This window comes from Drosophila innubila (genome assembly GCF_004354385.1).
Source record: "Drosophila innubila isolate TH190305 chromosome 2R unlocalized genomic scaffold, UK_Dinn_1.0 1_C_2R, whole genome shotgun sequence".
NCBI lineage: Eukaryota > Metazoa > Arthropoda > Insecta > Diptera > Drosophilidae > Drosophila > Drosophila innubila.
The window spans coordinates 8,173,717-8,195,768 of record NW_022995374.1 but is presented as its reverse complement, the minus strand read 5'-3'; the positions used below and the strand labels follow the sequence as shown (position 1 = coordinate 8,195,768).

The following is a 22,052-nucleotide window of genomic DNA, read 5'->3' as shown; positions in this document are numbered from 1 at the left end:
CATTTTCATTTTCACTTTCATTTTCTCTTCTTTTAGTGGACTTTCAGTAATTATGTGTAGACCACGCTAATGAGGTCCACCGCCCCGGGGAGAACTTAATTAGTAAACGGACTCTGCGTAACAATCGATGTGGTGTAATGAGGCTAAAATCCAAGCTAAAGGTTAATGAATAGCCAACGAGCTTCATTAGAGCAGGTATCAGCATGTTTAATGCTGGAATACCAAACTACAAAGAATGGGTAATCAAAAATTGTATCTGGAATGATACAGAACAACTGATTGATCTCTTAATAATATTATGTATACTACAATTGTTTAATTGGCATTCGCTATGATTTTCACTGAAGTAACATAGATATTAAAGATGATAATAATATTTTTATTGTATAGGATTGCTTGAACTTTTCGCAATTTTACAAAAGTTATATATTCTTTCAAGATTGTCGCTGCTTTAAGTCAACTCTAGTTTGTCCTGGCTTCAAATTAAATTCCGTATCCATTTCATCTGGGTCACACAGAATTTGGCCAAGTTGAGTGCATAATTGGCCCAACGGCTGTCACAGGCTCGTCACAGCAATCGGAGCAGCCTTCTTAAACTCGTATGCTAATGCCGTTGCCATGTCCTGGAGCCAGATAGAGATAAAGGCAACCATAACAGGAGCATTACACGGCGATGTTGCTGCCAGGCGCGAATCTTACGCGCCCACGTTTACTCCATGAATGCTCAACAAAGGTCAAATGTCGTACAGGAAATATGCTAAATATGCCAGTGCCAGACTTCTTGAGTGTCAAGGTAGGATTGTAAGTATGCAGGGGGAGTGACAACAATTGACTCAGATTCGCAGCTTGGATGTCGCCATGGTGTCACTTAAGCCATGGACTTGCAGCTGTCAATCAGCTGAGCGGCAGAGTCCCAAGTGCAAACAAGGAAATTAATTAAGTTTATGCTAATTAGCCGACTGTGGCGGCACGGCATTAATTATGGCAAAGCGTATGGCACGCATACGTAATGTTAATGAAATTCAAATCAATTGGCCTGCAAATTTGCATAATGGCCAGGCCAAAAGCTGGTTAGCGAGAGGAACAAAAACATCAGCCTAAAAGCAGGCCAAACACATTATCAATCACTAATCGATGAAATCGATAAGGTAAACTGAACAACTGACTAACCAAATGAGATGTATGAATCCCACCAGGCATTCCATGACCTCGACACACAATATTAGAGATGGTGTCGTAAAAAGAAATTATTACAAAATCATACAATAAAACATGTATGTAGTATGTGACACTGTTATGACATACTAAGTTTGCTTTACCTATTAACTCTTTCCATTGTCTATAACCTTATTAGGTGCTCATCTCTAGTCGACCCCGTCTCTATCAAATAGCTCATTTCATGTATTGTTTAACAGCTAATCGAATTAACAGCTGATTAAATCGTTCCAGTAAGCAATGGATGCGCTTTTGTCGGATATATCAAGGGGGTTGCAGGCTTGACAATTGGGGGGATTAGTCGGTTGGTGTCAGCTCTGTTTTGGACACCCTTCAATCATTTTTGTTTCATGATTTATTCATCCAGACACTTTAATGCTTTTTGCTCAGTGTTATCTGCAGCAACGATTTAATGGTGATTTTCCTACTCATGGACACAACGGAATAAGTATGCCATACAGTTACGGGCTCCCAAAAGGCCGACACTATATGAACATGGGTCGAATCGTTAAGCGTTGCAAAATTTCTGTGGGAATTTTTATTTTCATTTGAGAAGTCTTAATTGAAATTGCAAATTTAATGCGCATTTTATTCGTCATTTTTGTTTTACTTCTCCCAAGAGTAGACTATAAAGTTGAATAAAAATATAAAGTCAAATAAATTATGGGAATCAGGTATTTTAGTCAATCGTTAAGTCAGCTTGCAAGACAACGCAAAGATACTATGTAAAAATCGCAGCCAAGGTGTATTGGTTGTTATATTGCCCTAGCACACAGTTCCATAACATCTTATCCTGAGGGAACCTTCAAGTTATCCAACAATTTTAAACAGCAAACCTAAAATAATGACTGAGTCGTGTTGAGTCAAATGTTATGCAGATGAGAACATGTGAAAATGGAACATAAACGAAACGGACGAAACACGTACTCAAAAAAGGACTCAACTCAACTTTGAGCCTGTCTCAATGAGCATAATCAGGACAGCAAAGCTTTGGCCTTCGACTCACTATCAAAATATTTCATCAAAAGCTATTCAAGTTCATAATACTGGGCACGATTTTGAAAAGCTTTTATCATGGAACCAAACCGCCTACGATTAAGATAAGAAAATTCATTCATATTGATGAACAATTTGTTACTACGATTTACTTAAGTAATCATACCATTCATTTTTGTGCTATGTAAAACATAAGATACTTATTCAGAAACACACTTGCGTTAATATATAATATTTAACTTTATAACTTAAAGCTTGAATTTTATTATGCTATTTAATTGATTCTAAATCAATAGTGTCTAGCTTATCGTACCCTGTCATGATCTCTCTCATTCTCAAATTAGTGTAAATCGGTATCATCTACACGAACTGGCTTGCGAGACAAATACAATACTATAATGGTAGTAAGGGCGCTAACCAGGAATATGACATCGAACCAACGATGATAGAAGTTGAAATGCAAATTACCAAGCACTTCCGTGATGATTACTCGATACTCGGCTGGCATATTCATGCGCATCAGAAGCACCGATGAGCAGAAATACATGCCCATAATTTGTCCCAATATCAGGACAATTATGTTGCTCGACTTGCTAGATGATATCCGATAGAAGAACTGCGGAAAATACACATTTAATAATGTTCATGAATATGGAATGGCCTACCTTTGTGAGGGTCAACAGCAGACCACGTATAGAAGTGACCACAATGCAGCCGACCAGCAAGAAGGAAATATGCTGATTCCAAAAGGCCAAATCTATATCAAACCCACACCAGTGTACTGCAATTTCTAGCCCACGCGTCACTGGATCCTTGCGGCCAACCCGATCAAATATTATGTTAATGCAACACTGAAAATTGAGAAAGTCATTAGAAATTGCATCAGTTATTGTACAGATAACAAACCATAAATATCTTATACACGCAATAAACACTAAAGAAATGCCCAAGAACATTAAAGTATTTGCCCTGCAGCGTTTGCGACCAGCGTTGTCGCTCCTCCATATTTTTTAGGGAGCTAAGTTCAAGGAACACCGAGCGTTGCAGCTCTTCTAGGCCATAAACCTCCAGCTTGAGTTGATTGATGTCTACAAAGATAAAGTTGACTAAATATTCAACAAAAACAAATGGTTACTCACCCTCTCCATTGCTAGTTGTGCGTTGTACAGCCGAGGTCAGCATTTCCCAAATTCTTGGCTTCGTGGGATGCTGTTTATTGTGATTATAGACGGCCATGGAAATGCGACGTTTTTTTGCTGTTAACATGTCCACAGTCAGCGCCAGACGACGCTCAAAGCAGATGATGTCATTACGCGAAACAGGCCTGCAATAAATACACAGATTTTAGCAGTGATAAGGCAACACCTGTGTTCTATCGACTGTGACTACTTGATAAAATAGGTCATGCTGGTGTAGGGATAGTTGACGGCACCAAAGCCAGAGAGTATGGCCATAGCTGTCACTCCAATAACACTTATGCGGGACACTCCCTGCTCGATGGTGAAGATTCCATGTGAGGCACTCAGCAGCGGAAAGGGTTCACCAATGCGCCAGAGACCGTACAGAAAGACAAACCAGCATAGAGTTGTCAAAATGCGTACCCATCTATCGGAAACTGCAATAGATATGCATCGAATTATTTAATTTGTAATTACCAAGTAAATGCAAATTCGACGCCTTACAGAAGGAAATGCTGTGTAACACCGAGTAGCAAATGTATATGGGTATTAATGCCGTCACCATGAATAATAGCAGTGTCAGACCCAGACGCCAATGGAAATAACGTGAACTTGACTCCAGTACACCAATGATTTCGAATATGATCAGCTCAAACATTGTCACGGACAGCGCGAATGTTGACGAGAAGATCAACTGCACGGATATGTGACGTATCTCATAGTGCTTAAAGAGCTGCTTATTAAAAAACAGCCAACCACCGGCAAAGAACACCATCTGCAACAAAAGAAATTAAAATTATAATAATACTAGTCATCAACCAAAACTTGAGCCGCTTGCCTGCGAGACGAACACAATTACACAGTCGCCCAGGAAAGCCATCTTAAAGCTGATTCACAAGTTTTTATACTTTGCTTGTTATGGGCAGTGACATTGCTTAGATTTAGATAGTTTTTTATCCTGTTCTTAACGTTCCTAGCATTGAAATTGCCAACAAGCAATATAAACAATAACGCCGATAAGCCCACATTGGGTGTTGCCAGTCCGGTAAAAGTTTCCGATCTGATTTGATTTTTTGCACTTAAAAAAATAAGTACATTTCGGAAAAAATGTATTCTTTATTTGTGTACCTTTTTTTAAAATTGTCTTTCTTTTTGAAAAAGATTTCATTTTTTTTTTAAGAGCAATTATGAATTTCAAGTTGTGGCAACGTTTAAAAAAAACGGAGATATTTTTTCTGATAGGTGGCAACGTCTCCAAAAAAACAGAAATTGAACAGCTGAGTGAGCAACAATAACTACAGTAGAAAGACATATGTTGTTATTTTTAGACTCGGTTTGACTGTCTTTTAAGTGTTTCAATTATGATATTAGCTTAATCAAGTTCTAAATGCAACAGACAAGTACACATAAACTAGAATGTCGTGTTATTATCGCCAGCATGAGGAAGCGTCTGTGACGATTCCAAAATATTCCGTGGAGAGCTCAGCAGGGATCACGTACTATGACATCAAGGTATTAATTAGACATGAGCTAATGACTGTTACTTATTCACACTATAAATTTATAACAAAAGGTTCGCGTGGGAAATGTCGAATGGTTTGTGGAGAGACGCTATCGCGATTTTGCTCAGCTGCACGAGAAACTCGTAGAGGAGATATCGATCAGTAAAAAACTGCTGCCGCCAAAGAAGGTACGCCCACTGAAACAACTAAAATACTGATGATATGTTGAACTTATTATTTCGTTAATGAATTATTGCAGCTAGTGGGCAACAAGCAGCCCGCATTTCTGGAGCAACGCCGGGAGCAACTGGAAACGTATTTGCAAGAGTTACTCATCTATTTTCGCAATGAGTTGCCACGTTTGTTGGCCGAATTCTTGGAGTTCAACAAATATGACATTATCTATCTGCTGCAGGATCTGGCCAAGCTATTCAATGAAAGCGGAGACGCGCTCCTGAGTGCCAAAAAAGAGTACAACTTATCAGCACTCGAGGTAAACAAATATGTTAGATACTTTTTGTTGACAATTCCATATTTTAGTTCAGTTTTATTATTTTTATTTTTATTTACGTATTTATCGTTTATACCGCGAAGCATGTCCAAATTGTTAGTCCTAGTTCCGACTCTGATAAGCGGTGGTTCCCCGCTTCAAAGTCGCGGCATTAAGTACTCCCTAGGTGTGGTGCATGTGCCCAGAACAAACTTCTCTCCAGAACTTCAGCACACTTTTCGGTCGGAGCACAGCTTTAAGGGCATCAAAAAGCTTTCCAAGTATGTTAAAAGCCACAGCAGGTGGCACAACATCCACGATCAAAGCAAGCGCGTTTATTTCAACTATTTACTATTGGATCCACGCATAACAAATGGACTGAAGCAACGTGCCAGGAGAATGCACCGTCTGGATGTGTGGTTAACCTTTCTACGTTCCATTTTCTATGTTGGCAAGGGGAAATCCTCACGTCCATATGTGCACTTGCGTGAAGCTCAGAAGCTGCTGCAATCGGCAAATCCTCATGTGTTGGCCAAGGATCCCAAACTAGCACTTATTGTGCATCTGTGGCAACATAAACGCGGTGTCCTATTGCTGCGTGGCTTCCATGGCATAACATCGAATGATGCGCACAGCCGTGAGGCGGCAATGATCGATGCTTTGGGAATGAATCACTTGACCAATAGACGAGTGGGCGTCTACTTTGGTCTGGCCCGCAACAAATTCTCAAGCGAGCAGCGTAAGCACTTGGGAATAGCATTACTCCATATGCTGTTGTCGGTCTATATGAACAAGGCGGAACGTGAACTGCAACCTGCTCAAGTCCCTGAATCTGTTCAGAGTTAATCTCTACCTTTGGATCTCGACAATCAAATTTATAACTGTTGCAAATTAGGAATTCCAATGAGCTATAATTAAAATGTTTATTGTGAAATCGCCTAGTACAATCAGAATAATTAATACTTTATTTACTACATATTACTAATGCCATTTTATTAACGCATCCAATCAACTAACTTATACTTATCTAATTTTAGTAATATTTCCAATCCTAATTTTGAATTTAAATAGAAAATAAAATATTAACCTTCAATATTTTTCAGGTATTTGCCATCAGTGAGCGCCTCGCTTTGCCTTGTCCTCCCATCAACGAGCAAGTTGGCAAATACGACTTCTCACATGTGCTGGACTTTTGCACACAGCTTGCAGCACTGGTGGTGACTCCAGTTAAGGATAACACCACATTTGCACAGGACTACAATACGGTAGATGTGCCAATTGGACGCAGCAATATCATTCCCAATCGATTGAGCTTCAACTTGAATGCATTCCGTAATCTCAAAACACTCAAATTCTCAGCACTGTCTACGGAAAACATTGTGGACATTGAGCTACTGAAGCCGACACTACAAACCATTTGTGTGCACAACACCACAATTACACACATCAATCAGGTGTTGCTGTGCGACAATCTGCACAAGGACTGCGATGTGCCCAGCATTGTACCAGAGCATTCTGCATCAAGATCTAATGGTGACGATGAGTTGCTTAGCACAGATGCTTGGAACGAGCTGTGCGAACTGGACTTGACTGGCAATCTGTTAACTCAGATCGATGGCAGCGTACGAACAGCGCCCAAATTACGTCGTCTTGTTCTTGAACAGAATCGCATAAGAAACATTCAAAATCTTGCGGAGCTACCACATCTACAGATGCTTTCGCTGTCGGGAAACTTGATAGCTGAGTGTGTGGACTGGCACCTGACCATGGGTAACCTGGTGACCCTGAAGCTGTCACAAAACAAGATTAAGTCACTGAGCGGCTTGCGAAAGCTGCTCTCATTGGTCAACTTGGATTTAAGTTGCAATCTTATCGATGATTTGAAAGAGGTCGATTTTGTTGCCAATCTGCCACTCCTAGAGACACTCCGACTTACCGGTAATCCGCTGGCAGGAAGTGTCGGTAAGTGTACTAACTAAATTCTCTGTTCAGAAACCAACACCGAAACGTCTGTACCGGTACGGTTGTGGTCAAAGAGTTGACCAACTTCAAACTGTCATAACTTGATCAAGACTGAACCGATGTGGAAGCGGAATGTCATTTTGATCATGATTTGGCCGCTAAATTCATTCTGCATTTAAATTTTTTTCATCTAGAAAAATTGATATTTTTCGACCCTAAGCCATCTATCGTTCAATTTTCCATACTTACCCCTTGACATTTTTTCAGTAACTTTGATCTCTCATAACTTCATCAAAAATAAACCGATTTTCAAGCGGAATGTCATTTTGATTATGATTTGGCTTCTAAATTGATTCTGCATTTAAATATTTATCATCTAGAAAATTTGATATTTTTTCGATACTAAGCCATCTGTCATCCAATTTTCCATACTTACCCTTGACATTTTTTTTCAGTAACTTTGATCTCTCATAACTTCATCAAAATAAACCGATTTTCAAGCGGAATGTCATTTTGATTATGATTTGGCTTCTAAATTGATTCTGCATTTAAATTTTTATCATCTAGAAAATTTGATATTTTTTCGATACTAAGCCATCTGTCATCCAATTTTCCATACTTACCCCTTGACATTTTTTCAGTAACTTTGATCTCTCATAACTTCATCAAAAATAAACCGATTTTCAAGCGGAATGTAATTTTGACCATGATTTGGCCTATAAATTGATTCTGCATTTAAATTTTTATCATCTAGAAAATTTGATATTTTTTCGATACTAAGCCATCTGTCATCCAATTTTCCATACTTACCCCTTGACATTTTTTCAGTAACTTTGATCTCTCATAACTTCATCAAAAATAAACCGATTTTCAAGCGGAATGTCATTTTGATTATGATTTGGCTTCTAAATTGATTCTGCATTTAAATTTTTATCATCTAGAAAATTTGATATTTTTTCGATACTAAGCCATCTGTCATCCAATTTTCCATACTTACCCCTTGACATTTTTTCAGTAACTTTGATCTCTCATAACTTCATCAAAAATAAACCGATTTTCAAGCGGAATGTCATTTTGATCATGATTTGGCCTCTTATTTCATTCTGCATTTAAATTTGTATCATCTAGAAAATTTGATATTTTTCGATACCAAGCCATCTATCATCCAAATTTCCATACCTGACATTTTTTCAGTAACTAAATCCGCAGTCTGACCAACTTCAAACTGTCATAACTTGATCAAAACTGAACCGATTTTGAAGCGGAATGTCATTTTAATCATTATTTTGCATTTTTATTTATTCTCCATTTAAATTTTATTAAATTCGTAAAAAAAAAATATTTTCCTCCAGATTCTCCTAGATATTGATTTCGATGCTAAGGGTCCCCCTTTGATATTTCGAAAATTCAAAATTTTAAATCTCAAGTTTTCACTTTTAATCAACTCCTTATATCGTAATTAGTATATAATAATACTTTAAACTTGATTCTGAGACCTTTCATTTTTTTGTAAAAAATCATGAAGAATTGGATAAAAATTTTGACTTGTAAAGTGACTAACTCCGAAGTCTGACCAACTTCAAACCGTCATAACTTGATCAAAACTAAACCGATTTTCAAGGGGAAAGTCATTTTGATCATGATTTTGACTCTCAATTTATTCAAAGATTTTTAAACTCGTTATATAAAAATTTTTTTTTGTCTAGGTCAAGCTATTTATTTTGATGTCACTTATTATAAAACGACATCTTAACAATTTAAAATGTTTCAAAATTGATTTGCTGTACCGCTACGTACCGGTACTGATACCGAAACCGAATGACAAAAAGAACCTTTGACCGAAATAGTTATTTTGGAACGTACCGAAACTGAAACCAAAACCTATATTTGTTTCGGTTTGATTCCCTGGATTTTAGTATTACGATTTATTTAAAAATGACTTTGCTTGTTTACAGACTATCGCCCACGGGTATTGGCGCGTTTCCATGGTCGCGCTGCCGAAATCTCACTGGACAACGAGCCCGGAACACAACAGGAGATGGACATGGCTCTAGTGTTGTCCGCACTGTTGACAGCAGAGCAACGACAACGACAGAAATGACTGTGAAACAATTCGAATCCTCCAATAATCCTTTCAAACTAAACAAGTATTCATCAATTGGCTGTAGTTCACGTTCAGTTTGTTCAGTCTTTTAGAAATTTACCTAAACTATTCCGAATTCCAATTTGTATTACGCTTTCAAAACTTTTGGAGGGACCACCATAATTAATGATATCCATTTCTCAGTCTTCCAAAATTGAGCAATTCAGATTACGGAATTGATCTTAATATTTGATACATGTATTTGATTAACATTGATAGGCACAAACCTAGTTTACAGTTACCAGTTTATTTTCTCGATTTTTTATGTGTTACTTATAAATGTTTTGAATGTCTACAAATTTCAATCAATATTAATTGTGCAATATTTCGATGCTCATCTACAAAAATCGTAGTGTAATATATATACTCGTAATATAATAAATGTATGTGTATGAATATGATTGCGTTTTGTAATATGGTCTTAATGCTAGTAGTGCTGCCACTGTTGTGGGTAATCGCGTGGTTTCAGCTTCCCCGTCGCCTTGTATCATTGCGGATGATGATGATGTTGTTGCTGGGCATGGTAATGTTGCTGCTCTGCAGCAGCCACTGCATCGAACATGGGCGTGTGCACTTCACCGAGAAACTGTGGGGTCGGTGGTGCATTCGGTTCGGCCAACTCCCCAATTAGCGGCATATCAATGTCCGTTGAGAGTGCGCTCTGGCCGTAGCCAGTCATGCCGTATGGCTGTTGTTGATGTTGCTGGTGCTGTTGGACTACAGACACCTGAGCATATTCAGCAGCGGCTTGTACTTGCTGTGGATCTATCAGCACAGGTGCTGCCTCCATTTCGCCAAACTGTATGGGTGTGGGAGGCTCCTGCTGCGTGGACAAATGGGGTACATCGGGTTGTGGTTCCGTCTCAGATGGCTGTTCCATATAACTTTGCTGCTGTTGCGAACCGGCTTGAATATCAACATGTGTCTCTGGTGGCGGCATTTGATGATGTTGCTGCTGAATCTGTAGTTCCTCTTGCCGCTGTTGCTCCACACCATCCTCGGGCACCTGCATTAATTCATTATTGTCATCCAAGGACGCATCCACAGCATCGCTCAATTCTGCCCCCTCGCCAGACGTTTCACCATCGCGTCGTACCAGACCCAACATATCCAGCATATTACGCTTGACGGCATTTTCATTAGCTGCCTCTAGACTGGGATAGCAGGTGCTCAGCCCACAGTTGGCCAAATGCTGTGCCATTTTATTGCCATTGCTGGTAGCAAAGCCGCAGATGCAGTGCATCTCTTGCAGCATGTTTACTTCCATTGCGTCCACAAAATTGCCATTGCAATCAACGCCATGTCGGAACTGGGCACGTTCGCAACACGTTTGGTAATTGCACTTGACGCAGTGCAGCCAACCACTGTAAAAGATGTAAGTTTATTAGTTACACATATCGTTAAACAACTAACTCTTGCTTACGTGTAATGGGTTTCCTCACTGGCAAAATCGGTATTGCACTCGGCACAGGTTTTGCCCTCCAGGAAGGCAAAGAAAACTGGTCGCTTGTAGGATGTGAATGGAGGCTGTTCCCGATGATGAGTGCGTATCTTAGGGGGCGGAATCAGCAGCGAGTTGTTGAGCAGCAGTCGTACAGGCTTATTCGTCTTGGTCATGCTGACATGATGCAACACCGTGTGCTGTTTTAGATCTCCTTTCTCCAAGAAGCTCAGCGAGCATTTCTGACAACGCAGGGATTGATCCCGCTGATTTACATGATCGTCCAAATGCATAAAATAGTGCTCAATCCGCAGTTGATTGATTTTCCCCTTGTGGGTGAAGTAAAATATCTAAAAAGAACCATTGATTAAATGATAAAGTGATTATATATTAGATGTAACTCACATCGAGACAGTAGGGACACTGCAAGAAGTTTTGATTCTTGTGATCGTCGTAGAAATGGCGAACCAGGTCACGATGTGAGGAGGACCGATATCCGCACGCCTGACACCAGTATGGCAGCTCCAATGTGCTGTGGACCTTCTGCAAGTGAGCGGTTAGCAAATGCAGAGAATTGTGTCGCTGCTGGCAGATCAAGCAATAATAGGATGGAGAGCCATCCGTCTTAGTTTCGGTGGGATGCATGATTTGATTGTGCTTGGCCAGCACTGATTCGGTTGCATGCTTTTCCAGGCAGAACAGACATTGGAATTGATGCTGTTTGCCCTCCGGCGAAATGTGCGATACCAGATGAGTTTGAAGCTTTTCATTGGAGTCATAAGAATCGCCGCTTAGACATATTGGGCACTCCACTGATCTGGTTAGCTCTGCGGGATTTGCACGTGGAGAGCTGTATGGAAAATGCTCGTAGAATTCTTCGGTACCATCGCTTATTCCATAGTAGAGTTCTTCTAGACCCTTGAGCTCATCTTCTTCTTTCTTGATAACAACGGGAATCTTCTCCTCCTTAGTCTCTTTAGTTTTCTTGATCTGTGCCTTGGTCGTCGGTACAACGGACGTGATCGTCTTCGAGGATGCAGTTTTGGTAATCAACTTGCTTGAGCTTGCCTTTGCACTTTTAGGTCCAGGTGGTGGAGGCGTGCTGATAGTACTTCGCCTTTTGCTGCCAGCGGGCAGAATATCCTTTTCTCGTTCCTTTTCCTTCTTCACTTTACCATATTCCTTGTTTGCACTCAAATAGTCCGAATCATTAATGGCTAAAAACGAAGATATATATGTTTTAGATTGTTTTTTATAAGATCTTCAAAAAGAAGCTTTGCTTGGATTATTAATCTATATTATCAATGACAACGCACGTTATCATGGCTATCGTGGTATTTAACTACTATAGACTGGGCAACATTCAATGAATAGATTAGGACCCATTACATCTGTTGCTAACGTTATAAAAATGCCTTTCACGTTTTATCACTCCAAAAATTATAATTTGTGCAAATAAAAAAGTACAAGTTTTACATATTTTTGTATAAAGTTGTAGTTTCATCATCTGTTTTATTTCATTTGAGGTATTTCTTTTAGAACAAGTTAACACATTTGAAGAATGCCAAAATTTAAATTATATGTAACTCAGTTTTTAAAATGATGACTCATTAAAATAATAAAAAAAACGTAAACAATTTGACGTGAATATTGGTAAAAGACGTTAAAAAAAATACATTTCTTCCTGGAGTGACAAAACGTGCAGGCATTACAATATAATTCAGGTTTGGCATTTCTTACAGCAGATGCTGTCCTATCATAAAATTAGACTATTAAGACTAATCACGGCCTACATATTAACTAGTGATGCTTTACTAACGTTTCTTGAGGCGTTTAGGAGCGGCATTGGCTGGTGTCTCCTTGTAATTTGGTGGAAGTATGCTCCAGTCCTTAAAGGGATTCGTTGCGACCTGAAAATTCGACATAAATTAATAATATAAATAAATGTATACCATATAGTAGATACTCACCTGATACAGGCGCTGTGTGATGGTCTCATTGGTGGTCACTCGCGTCTGCTCGGCAATGTGGATGATGATGTTGTTAAATGCTTGCAGTGCATACGTTCCAAAGGCTTCGCGCCAAACCAGTTCGTCGAGGAATTGCTGGATCATTTGGCGCGAGAGCAAGGACAGTGTGTTCTGGAACATGCGTGGCACAATGCGTCGAAGATACTCCATTACCGCCGAGTTATTGTGCTTCGCTGCGTTATCGGTGGCCGCAGCTTGCACAATGTTCTTAAAGCCCATGCTAAAGAGCGTAATCTTATCCACAGTCAAGTCTATGCAAATGGTGCTGTCCTTGTGCACCCAGCGTGAAAGCGGTTCCAAAATGGCCTGGTAGTAGAAATGCAGACATTATAGAATTTTGTTCAATCAAATTTATGAATAAAATAGTTTGCATACCTGAAAACGCTTCTTGTAATTGCGATCGCCATCGGTAATGGGTTCTACGGCACGCAGCCGTATAGACTTATCCGCATAATCGTAAACACCAAGCACCTCCACTTTCACCTGACGTTGTGCCCCATCCTGGGACGTGGTGCCCAACGAGATGACACCCACCTGTAATCACACTAATTATTAATCAGCCTGGAGAAAATTAAGTTAAGGGCTTCACCTCTACAAACTTGCCGGGTCCTCCCAGCTTTTTACACTTTTGATGAACTGCCAAGGTGCAGATGGCTCTTAGCCACGTGTAGATGCCTTTTATGTACACACTGTCCACCTTAACCCACTGGACCACATTCTGAATGCTTGTCTGACAAGCCCAGTGATAGATGAGCTTCAGCAGAAATGTCGGCGGATGCTGGGCGCCTTCAAATATGGAATTGTTAAACACTGAGACAAATCGATAGGGGCAGCAATCGCTAATCCAGACATAGCCACCAGTATACGGAAACTTGCTGATATCCGAATAGACACCTAGAAGCAGTAATGTAGACGATTAAATTGAAATTTACTGAATTAAATAAATGATATTATGAATTCTAGCTGAGTATACTTTAACTTGGGATGCATGACAATTAGAATAGACAAAAGAAGAATTTATAGTGAAGCTTACCCAGCTTCATCTCGTTGTTGCGATGATTAATGCAATGCTGCTGAGCCCGCAGGAGTCCCTCTTGGAGCAGCCACTCACAGAACTTGTTGGGTGTCAGCATTAATACCAGCTTGACCTTAGAGTCGAGTTTGCTGCGAGTTGCCGCCATGTCTTTGATCTTAAGGAATGGCTTGGCCAGCACCACCAACGATGGATATGTCTTGCCCTGCATTTTTGTATCCTTGCCATCCTTGGACTCCTTTGCATCCTTACCGCTATCATCGTTGCTGCCCACGACCAGACCACCTACTGAATTCACCTCCGCGGGTCGGAAGTTTTTAGGTGGAGCTTCGCCTCCCAATGATTTGCCACTGGATCCAGAACCCTTGCCACTTTTTGGCTGTGGAGATGCCTTGCCGGACGGAGATGCAGCAGCTGCTAAGGCAGATTTCCTGCCCGCTTTTGGTGTGGTCGCGGTGGGCGCGGCTGCAGCTACCGCCTTTTTGCCAACGGACAGAGCTAGCCGTTTGGCTAGCGGCACATCGTCGTCGCCCTCATCTGATGATTCTAAATATGCAATGTTAGACACATTTTTAGGTGGTCGACCGCGCCCTCGACCAGTGCCGCCGCCGGCACCGGCAGAGGGAGGCGGAGGCGGCGGATCTACAGCCTTTGGCGGCTTCTTTGGCAACGTGGCTTCCTTTAACTCCTGCAGCACTTTGCCCTTAAAGGAGTAGGCCTGAAACACTTGGCCATTAAAGAGCTCCTTTCCTTCGTTTGCATTCACGGCCGATTTCAGAGCATTTTTCACAGCGTTGTGCTCGTTGGTAATTTTCTCGTAATAAGCCAACTGTGCTGGAGATAGCTCTTCCACCCATATCTCCATATCGAGTGATATATCACTTCTAGTAACGCGCGTCATCTTTCCGCGCGCACTCGATTATGATAAGCAACGATATTATTTAATTAAAAATTATACTTTAATATTTTTTGACGATTTATTATTTTTTTCGCCGAGGCTGTACCTGCGTGCTCAGTGTGACCAACATAGGCCAAAATCTACAAAATATACCAGAATTTGGTATTTAATAAATACTGAATCCGTATTAATTAGATCGCGTGCGACCACACTGATACATGTTAATGCAAATTTCAATAAATTCATAATTTAATGAAAATTTAAAATTCGAAATTAGATAAATTTAAGGAAAACATTTTAATTAAGGTCTTAAGTTCGTCACCTCAAGGGGAGTGAAGTTACAAATATAATTTTAAAAAAATTGTTATAAAAAATCGACAAAATTCTACCAAAAATTCTGCAAAAATTTAAAAAATTCTGTCTTTAATATTAAGAAAAAAAAAAAGGTGAATTAACTTAGGTGCACCTTCTTTTGCAAATTGATTAAAATGGTACATGCTGCCAGATCGGAAAATTTTGCAGGGTGGTAGCCTTTGGCTGACGGATGGCAGTCTTTGGGCCATTTGTTGACTTTAGAATGTTTACAGTGTACAACGATTATAACGTACACAAAGTCGATGGCGTAGTGGTGCAGCATGTGACTGTGTGCTTGAATGCAACAAGAAAGCCACGGTCTGAATGCGGCCCTCGTCGTCTCTTTTGCAAACTTTTGAATTTTATATTTTAAGATACATTTAAGATTGTCTATTAAAATAAAATTTTTCAAAGCGAATTTCCAAGAAATTTTGTATATGAATTGTAAAGATAACAAATCGTTATAAATTTACTAAAGTGTCACATATTATAAATTCAAATAAAAGTGACCCCAAGTAAGCTTAAAGCTTGTATCTCGATGCTACAGGTATACAACTAAATTTACGATCAATTTTAAATTGAAATTGTAGTGTACATACATATGTACCACATTCGTGCATACATATACATATATAAATAGTACGGAAATTCATGAAAGAAGTGTAAATCAAACACCTTTGGCTGACGGATGGCAGTCTTTGGGCCATTTGTTGACTTTAGAATGTTTACAGTGTACAACGATCGTAACGTACACAAAGTCGATGGCGTAGTGGTGCAGCATGTGACTGTGTGCTTGAATGCAACAAGAAAGCCACGGTTCGAATGCGGCCCTCGTCGTCTCTTTTGCAAACTTTTTGAATTTTATATTTTTAAGATACATTTAAGATTGTCTATTAAAATAAAATTTTTCAAAGCGAATTTCCAAGAAATTTTTGTATATGAATTGTAAAGATAACAAATCGTTATAAATTTACTAAAGTGTCACATATTATAAATTCAAATAAAAGTGACCCCAAGTAAGCTTAAAGCTTGTATCTCGATGCTACAGGTATACAACTAAATTTACGATCAATTTTTAAATTGAAATTGTGGTGTACATACATATGTACCACATTCGTGCATACATATACATATATAAATAGTACGGAAATTCATGAAAGAAGTGTAAATCAAACACCTTTGGCTGACGGATGGCAGTCTTTGGGCCATTTGTTGACTTTAGAATGTTTACAGTGTACAACGATTGTAACGTACACAAAGTCGATGGCGTAGTGGTGCAGCATGTGACTGTGTGCTTGAATGCAACAAGAAAGCCACGGTTCGAATGCGGCCCTCGTCGTCTCTTTTGCAAACTTTTTGAATTTTATATTTTTAAGATACATTTAAGATTGTCTATTAAAATAAAATTTTTCAAAGCGAATTTCCAAGAAATTTTTGTATATGAATTGTAAAGATAACAAATCGTTATAAATTTACTAAAGTGTCACATATTATAAATTCAAATAAAAGTGACCCCAAGTAAGCTTAAAGCTTGTATCTCGATGCTACAGGTATACAACTAAATAGTACGGAAATTCATGAAAGAAGTGTAAATCAAACACCGATTAGGGGCCAAACTTATCATAAGAGCGTGTGTTCTTTTTATTATTGTGAATTAAGCATTTATGATGTCTTCGAGAACTGTGTCATATAGAATTTCCTTGATATTCAAGCCCCACAGGAAGTCCAAATGGTTCCACTTCTTTTCAGGCATTCGATATGCCCGTTTCAGGGAAGCTGGATTCATGGTGCGCCGAAGCAAATCGACATCAATCAGACTGGCAAAGTAGTCATTATCGCTGTAGTATAAATATACCGGAACGTCCATTCCCTCCACGTCATAATTTGGGGGATTCTTATTTCCATACTCCTTTTTGTTCCTCGTCGCACCATAATCGAACTGTCGGAAATCACCGGAATTATATTCTTGCAGATAGTGGAACATTTGATTAACAGAACAGCCGGCTGGAGTTGTGGCCATAACTTCGGGAATCAATGTTGTGTTTAAATATGGGGAGTCCCAACCTCCCATGAGGAAAAGTATATTTGTGCACATCACTTGTGAGAAAGCTTGATCTCTGCAGAAAACGGAGCCCATTAACTCCATGGCTTTTGAACTTGGCAGGAATTCTGCGCTGCCGAATAACTCAATTAATGCATTTGGCTGTCCAAAAAGTGGACCTGCAACCTTGGCCAGCGGACTCTCCATGTGTCCCATCCAGGCAACCGGGGCCAGCAAATGGGCCGAGCGAATTCGCGATTTGAACCTCTTGATCATTGAATTGAGCACAAAGAATGATGTCGTGCCCTGAGAGTGACCGACATATTGCAAATTTGGCTCGCCCGTAAGGTACAAAATGTAATCCATCATTGCGGGTAAATCATAGATGCCAATGTCATGCCATTCGAAATTCCAGAATGGCTGAAACGTCGGTGACTTGGAGGCATGTTTCCTGGAGTAAGTATTGCCGCGAGCATTTCCCATCCAGACATCGTAGCCAGCGTCGGAAAAAATAAAGGCCAATCCATTATCTGGACCACTTAAAACCCAATCTGATGAGGAGCAGAGCAGCCCGTGCATAAGGAATACTACAGGTCGCTTCCCATCATACCCAGTGTGCTTGGAATAGGGAATGCGATGCATGGTAAGAAGATATCCATCAGACGTTTGCACTTCATGTTCCTCAATGGCGTAGCCAAACTTTTTTACAAGTGACACCTAAGGGATTAACATAGATATATGAAAAAAATAAATTTAAAATATTTAATTATTTTTAGTAATAATTACCGTTGTCACTGAACTACTTCGGTCGACTTCGGAGGGCAAAGCCATGGCTATAAAAGCCAGAAATAGTTGTGCTACCAGAAATCTAAATAACCACATTTAAAAAGCAACCGTATTGAACGCAAAAATTTAATTGTGGGCACATAAATTGGCATTCCTTTATATACCCCACATGATGTTCTATCAACCAATATATAATACTTAAGCTTCAATCAAAATATTTGATAATTTTTCGAAGATTAACACATCTGATTTACAGCTAACAAAATTGATAGATTTGCAGGAAAAACCTCTTCACCATGACTGTTCATCAGTTGATAACACTTTTTGCTGCGGAATTTATTGATTTTTTTTTTTATAAGTTACCTATTTAAATTTAAAACGGTAAATTTTTAGCGTTGCCTAACTAAAATTTTACTTTAAATAGTACGGCTTGCCAGATCGGAAAACTTTGCAGGGTGGCAGCCTTTGGACCTGGTGGCAGTCTTACCAAAAATATTAATACCCTCAGTCACCCCTTGAGGTGTTTTAAGTACAAAAATGAAATATTAATAGCAAAACATAGCTGAAATAATGCGTGACAGACGGGATAGGGACCGGGATAGAGATCGTGAGAGAGAACGGGATCGGGATCGAAACCGTGACAGAGATCGAGAAAGGGAACGCGAACGCGAGCGCTACCGCTCTAAGTCTAAATCCCCCTTGCGCAGCAGCAGAAACAGATCCAAGTCCAAAAAGAAAAAGTCTAAGAAGTCGAAAAAATATAGACACAGCCGCAGCAGCAGCCGTAGTTCATCTCGTAGCACAACACCGGAGAGTTCACGCAGCAGCTCAAGAAGCCGGCAGAGCAAAAGCCGAGACTATGAATACGATTCTCGCAAATCAAAATCCAGATCCGAGTCCCAGCGCACAATACGAGCAACCAGTTCGGAGACCACATCCCACCAGGCCACCGCATCAACCTCAACATCAATTGTGTCCACGTCGTCCATTAAAGCCATCGACTTGCTGGATTCCAAAGTGCAAAAAGCGCTAGAAACTATTGATGAGGACGCATTTAAGCCTTCTGCATTCTTCAGCAGCCGTGATCGCGAAGCTGCAGACAAGGACAAAGTAGTTATTGATTTAAATAAGGAAACAGTAACCGTACCCAAGCCAGCGGAAGCCCAACCCCCAAAGGAAGATGAGATATTTCATCCAAATGTAAGTTGAAATTTTTATTTATATGTGTGGTTTTTATTATTAACAAATGTTTGTACCTCTTGCAGTTTTTGGGTGATTCTGAACTGAAAGCAGAGAAGTGGCTGCGCAAGCTTTACAATTATAGACGAAAGTACATTTAGCAGTTGCAGACCACATTCTATTTAAGAACAATAAAGCTTAAGAGCATATTCATCTAAAAAATATCACTGCCTGTTTTACGCGCTCGCAGCAATGCTTCCTGCGGCGTTAGTTGCTCGTTGGATGAGGGTTCCTTTGGGCTACCATCGGCCTGTAGTTGGCCAGCCTTAAAGTCCTCTATAATCTTCTGGGAATAGACGGCATTGAAGAGATCCAGGCTGGTAAACTCTGATTGGATCACTTCTGGCGCCTTGTATGATACATATGGCTTCAGTTTACAGCCGGTTAAATCTGGAACTATGATGTCGGGTATTTTCTCTGGAATCTCCACAAATTGACCATTAACCGAGATGCCCGTGTCTCGCACACCTCTCTTCTGCACGGCCACTGGGGGATTCGCTAGCGTTCGCTGTGCCTCCTTCACCACACGTGTTCCGCGTTTGCCGTAAACGTTGAATTTACGAAAGTTACGCTTTCCAGCCATTTGCGCTGTTGTGCTGATGCTCCGCTGTTGCCACTTGATAGCCAGCGGCAATAGTTTAACACAATTTTGCATTGTTTTGCTTGTTTTAAATACGCTGGTTAAATAACAACTTCACAAGCTAGCAGCGTATGAACAGCTGTTAATTGATGGTGCTGCCAACCTGCTAAGAAATATTTTGCAAAAATCTGGCAGCGCTGAAAAAGCTATTTTAGCTTATGAAATTCGGGCAGCCCACCCGTTCACAAGCAGCTTTTTTGTGGGCTTGTTGTGAAATTAAAAACCAAAACAAACTGAGCTTTTACACATTTCATATAGGCTGAAATAATAGTTTGGCTGTATTTAAGTCGAAGGGTGAAGTTAGTTTACCTTAGTGTAATTATCTTATCCGAACGTAAAGTAACGTTTTCTTACCATAGTATAATTTATTATCTGGCAAAACAAAAACAATGGCGACACAAGGTGAGTTAAGCAATGAATCACACATCAATGAACATAACATTTATTTAATAAGTAAACTATTTACTTTCAGTGAATAAATGTGATGAAGATTTTGAGGAATATTTGCACAAAATATTTTACATAAAACAAAATACAGACGAAAGTAAATGTGACCCCTCCATCGTCGAGTATTTCGGAGTGTTGAGCCTCACCGACGTGAATTCACCTGAGCGCAAATTGTGGTATATTTATTATTGCAAACAGCCTGAAATTGACGAGACTGTGGAGCGCATTTTTGAAAAATATGGGAAAAAGAATATGTACGAATTATTTAGAAAACCTATTTGTAGCGGCGTATCGTTGCGTACCAGAGTAAAAAAGCATTTTTCCGGATTAAAATGGTATGTGAAAGGCAATCTGCTTGAGGCTCCACCAAAAAGCCATTACAACAATGAGCGCATGGCCAAAGCCATATCTGACTTGTATTTCGAGGAGCGGAAAATGCTTTATAATTATATTTGTATGAAACATAATGCGTACAGTAAATACTGCAAATAGATGTAAATAAAGTGTATAATACTTAAGATCTGTGATTCAAATAAACTTTAACACAAATAATAATCGTCTATACTGATTTAACTCAATCGACCTATATTTACAGCATAATTAAGAAAAATTTGTTCTATATAAAAGGAAAGCATTTTTATTTTACATCACAGAACGTAGTCAATACTGTTGTCTACATAAATATTCCAATCTTAGTTGACGTTGAACTGACATTAGAAATTCTTTATTCTACTTTGATATTAAGAAAGAGTAGTCTTCAGTTGTAATTATCACAATTCACAAAAAACTTGCCAAAATGTAAGCAAAATGGACATAAATATACATAAAACAGTTTAACTACTAGTTTTATAATATGTACTTTAATTCAAGGGCGGACAGTAAGTTCCACGGAAGGCATTCCAACTACAACTCTAAGTTTAATCCGCAACATCGCCGGCGTTTTCGATCCCCCTCACCACCGGTTCGGAAATATAGGAATCGTGAGTCAAGCGATTTAAAGCGATCGTCCCGCGTAAGTAGCGTGCCAAGTCAGGATAATTTAGTCAGATTATGATTCGAGTTTTTGAATGCTTCTGCAGTGTTATTAGTCTAGTCGCTGTATAGGAGTATTTGGCATGAGTCCCGACACCACGCAGGATACATTGTACAATGTGTTTAAAAAGTTTGGACCAATCGAACGTATTCAAATGGTTAATTTTACGCACGTAAGTAAATTAAAAAGATGTTTTCCCAAATTAAACCCCTTTTGATATGAGCATTACACTACAGACGTTTGTCTCGCGTGGATTCTGTTTCATTTACTTTGAGAATCTCTACGATGCTTGCATGGCTAAGGACGCCTGTTCCGGCATGGAGGTGGATGGTCGTAGCATACGAGTGGATTATGCCTATTCCCAGCGAGTATTCACTCCCACTCCTGGGGTCTACATGGGACGTCCTTCGAGGTTTGCCTTATAACATAAATTTGTTCAATATTTAGATCAAACATATATGTTTCGCCACTTTATAGTGTCTCGCACTATCGCAACCGCGAACGTTCACAAAGTCATCAACGCTACTCGACATCATCAAGACCTTACCATTTTTATCGCCAACGGCAAAGCAACAGAAGGACTTTTTGATAAATATTTTATTATGTAAAAATGCTAACATAAAA

General features: G+C 39.6%; 9 protein-coding genes across 10 annotated transcripts; 5 read left to right on the top strand and 4 right to left on the bottom strand.

Annotated features, from left to right (window-relative positions):
• Positions 1-2,334: 2,334 nt before the first annotated feature.
• On the bottom strand, positions 2,335-4,269 carry LOC117785326 (Golgi pH regulator). Its single transcript, XM_034623279.1, has 7 exons — positions 4,228-4,269; positions 3,894-4,164; positions 3,601-3,826; positions 3,351-3,535; positions 3,118-3,299; positions 2,877-3,062; positions 2,335-2,827 (listed from the first exon to the last, which is right to left on the bottom strand). Exons 1-7 carry the CDS (start codon positions 4,267-4,269, stop codon positions 2,552-2,554), a joined length of 1,368 nt encoding a protein of 455 aa, XP_034479170.1. The 3' UTR covers positions 2,335-2,551.
• Positions 4,270-4,659: 390 nt separating this feature from the next.
• On the top strand, positions 4,660-9,887 carry LOC117784787 (nischarin). Its single transcript, XM_034622606.1, has 5 exons — positions 4,660-4,901; positions 4,963-5,079; positions 5,151-5,384; positions 6,485-7,343; positions 9,299-9,887. The coding sequence occupies exons 1-5, from the start codon at positions 4,806-4,808 to the stop codon at positions 9,442-9,444; spliced, it is 1,452 nt and encodes a 483-aa protein (XP_034478497.1). The 5' UTR covers positions 4,660-4,805; the 3' UTR covers positions 9,445-9,887.
• On the top strand, positions 5,411-6,357 carry LOC117784789 (ankyrin repeat and LEM domain-containing protein 1). The gene has a single exon (XM_034622608.1). The coding sequence runs from the start codon at positions 5,487-5,489 to the stop codon at positions 6,225-6,227; it is 741 nt and encodes a 246-aa protein (XP_034478499.1). The 5' UTR covers positions 5,411-5,486; the 3' UTR covers positions 6,228-6,357.
• On the bottom strand, positions 9,663-14,988 carry LOC117784786. Its single transcript, XM_034622605.1, has 8 exons — positions 13,991-14,988; positions 13,547-13,851; positions 13,333-13,491; positions 12,898-13,263; positions 12,747-12,837; positions 11,333-12,144; positions 10,910-11,277; positions 9,663-10,850 (listed from the first exon to the last, which is right to left on the bottom strand). The coding sequence occupies exons 1-8, from the start codon at positions 14,889-14,891 to the stop codon at positions 9,974-9,976; spliced, it is 3,879 nt and encodes a 1,292-aa protein (XP_034478496.1). The 5' UTR covers positions 14,892-14,988; the 3' UTR covers positions 9,663-9,973.
• A 1,858-nt stretch (positions 14,989-16,846) lies between these two features.
• Positions 16,847-18,226, bottom strand: LOC117784788 (lipase 3). Its single transcript, XM_034622607.1, has 2 exons — positions 18,070-18,226; positions 16,847-18,000 (listed from the first exon to the last, which is right to left on the bottom strand). The coding sequence occupies exons 1-2, from the start codon at positions 18,163-18,165 to the stop codon at positions 16,897-16,899; spliced, it is 1,200 nt and encodes a 399-aa protein (XP_034478498.1). The 5' UTR covers positions 18,166-18,226; the 3' UTR covers positions 16,847-16,896.
• A 337-nt stretch (positions 18,227-18,563) lies between these two features.
• Positions 18,564-19,470, top strand: LOC117784792 (serine/threonine-protein kinase fray2). The gene is made up of 2 exons (XM_034622611.1): positions 18,564-19,269; positions 19,335-19,470. The coding sequence occupies exons 1-2, from the start codon at positions 18,640-18,642 to the stop codon at positions 19,407-19,409; spliced, it is 705 nt and encodes a 234-aa protein (XP_034478502.1). The 5' UTR covers positions 18,564-18,639; the 3' UTR covers positions 19,410-19,470.
• On the bottom strand, positions 19,268-20,025 carry LOC117784793 (39S ribosomal protein L41, mitochondrial). The gene has a single exon (XM_034622613.1). The coding sequence runs from the start codon at positions 19,961-19,963 to the stop codon at positions 19,463-19,465; it is 501 nt and encodes a 166-aa protein (XP_034478504.1). The 5' UTR covers positions 19,964-20,025; the 3' UTR covers positions 19,268-19,462.
• A 135-nt stretch (positions 20,026-20,160) lies between these two features.
• On the top strand, positions 20,161-20,950 carry LOC117784794. 2 transcript variants are annotated; one of them, XM_034622615.1, is made up of 2 exons: positions 20,161-20,344; positions 20,415-20,950. In XM_034622615.1, exons 1-2 carry the CDS (start codon positions 20,338-20,340, stop codon positions 20,885-20,887), a joined length of 480 nt encoding a protein of 159 aa, XP_034478506.1. In that variant the 5' UTR covers positions 20,161-20,337; the 3' UTR covers positions 20,888-20,950. The 2 variants fall into 2 exon arrangements, with proteins under 2 accessions (XP_034478506.1, XP_034478505.1); XM_034622614.1 differs by having other exon boundaries at positions 20,161-20,350; positions 20,421-20,950.
• Positions 20,951-21,248: 298 nt separating this feature from the next.
• LOC117782803 (transformer-2 sex-determining protein-like) lies at positions 21,249-22,044 on the top strand. Its single transcript, XM_034619845.1, has 4 exons — positions 21,249-21,407; positions 21,484-21,600; positions 21,665-21,840; positions 21,906-22,044. The coding sequence occupies exons 1-4, from the start codon at positions 21,249-21,251 to the stop codon at positions 22,015-22,017; spliced, it is 564 nt and encodes a 187-aa protein (XP_034475736.1). The 3' UTR covers positions 22,018-22,044.
• Positions 22,045-22,052: the final 8 nt, after the last annotated feature.

Coding starts and splice junctions, on each gene's coding strand:
- LOC117784789 (XM_034622608.1), top strand. CDS start 5,487: ATGTCCAAATTGTTAGTCCTAGTTCCGACTCTGATAAGCGGTGGTTCC.
- LOC117782803 (XM_034619845.1), top strand. CDS start 21,249: ATGTACTTTAATTCAAGGGCGGACAGTAAGTTCCACGGAAGGCATTCC. Junction 21,408..21,483: donor ATTTAAAGCGATCGTCCCGC/GTAAGTAGCGTG, acceptor CAGTGTTATTAG/TCTAGTCGCTGTATAGGAGT. Junction 21,841..21,905: donor TACATGGGACGTCCTTCGAG/GTTTGCCTTATA, acceptor GCCACTTTATAG/TGTCTCGCACTATCGCAACC.
- LOC117784788 (XM_034622607.1), bottom strand. CDS start 18,165: ATGTGGTTATTTAGATTTCTGGTAGCACAACTATTTCTGGCTTTTATA. Junction 18,001..18,069: donor GAAGTAGTTCAGTGACAACG/GTAATTATTACT, acceptor TTAATCCCTTAG/GTGTCACTTGTAAAAAAGTT.
- LOC117785326 (XM_034623279.1), bottom strand. CDS start 4,269: ATGGCTTTCCTGGGCGACTGTGTAATTGTGTTCGTCTCGCAG. Junction 3,536..3,600: donor AGCATGACCTATTTTATCAA/GTAGTCACAGTC, acceptor TATTTATTGCAG/GCCTGTTTCGCGTAATGACA. Junction 3,063..3,117: donor GCGTGTATAAGATATTTATG/GTTTGTTATCTG, acceptor CTCAATTTTCAG/TGTTGCATTAACATAATATT.
- LOC117784793 (XM_034622613.1), bottom strand. CDS start 19,963: ATGCAAAATTGTGTTAAACTATTGCCGCTGGCTATCAAGTGGCAACAG.
- LOC117784786 (XM_034622605.1), bottom strand. CDS start 14,891: ATGACGCGCGTTACTAGAAGTGATATATCACTCGATATGGAGATATGG. Junction 13,264..13,332: donor ATTACAAGAAGCGTTTTCAG/GTATGCAAACTA, acceptor TTCTACTACCAG/GCCATTTTGGAACCGCTTTC. Junction 12,145..12,746: donor TCCTAAACGCCTCAAGAAAC/GTTAGTAAAGCA, acceptor CTTCGTTTTTAG/CCATTAATGATTCGGACTAT.
- LOC117784787 (XM_034622606.1), top strand. CDS start 4,806: ATGTCGTGTTATTATCGCCAGCATGAGGAAGCGTCTGTGACGATTCCA. Junction 4,902..4,962: donor TCACGTACTATGACATCAAG/GTATTAATTAGA, acceptor TTATAACAAAAG/GTTCGCGTGGGAAATGTCGA. Junction 7,344..9,298: donor TCCGCTGGCAGGAAGTGTCG/GTAAGTGTACTA, acceptor GCTTGTTTACAG/ACTATCGCCCACGGGTATTG.
- LOC117784792 (XM_034622611.1), top strand. CDS start 18,640: ATGCGTGACAGACGGGATAGGGACCGGGATAGAGATCGTGAGAGAGAA. Junction 19,270..19,334: donor ATGAGATATTTCATCCAAAT/GTAAGTTGAAAT, acceptor TACCTCTTGCAG/TTTTTGGGTGATTCTGAACT.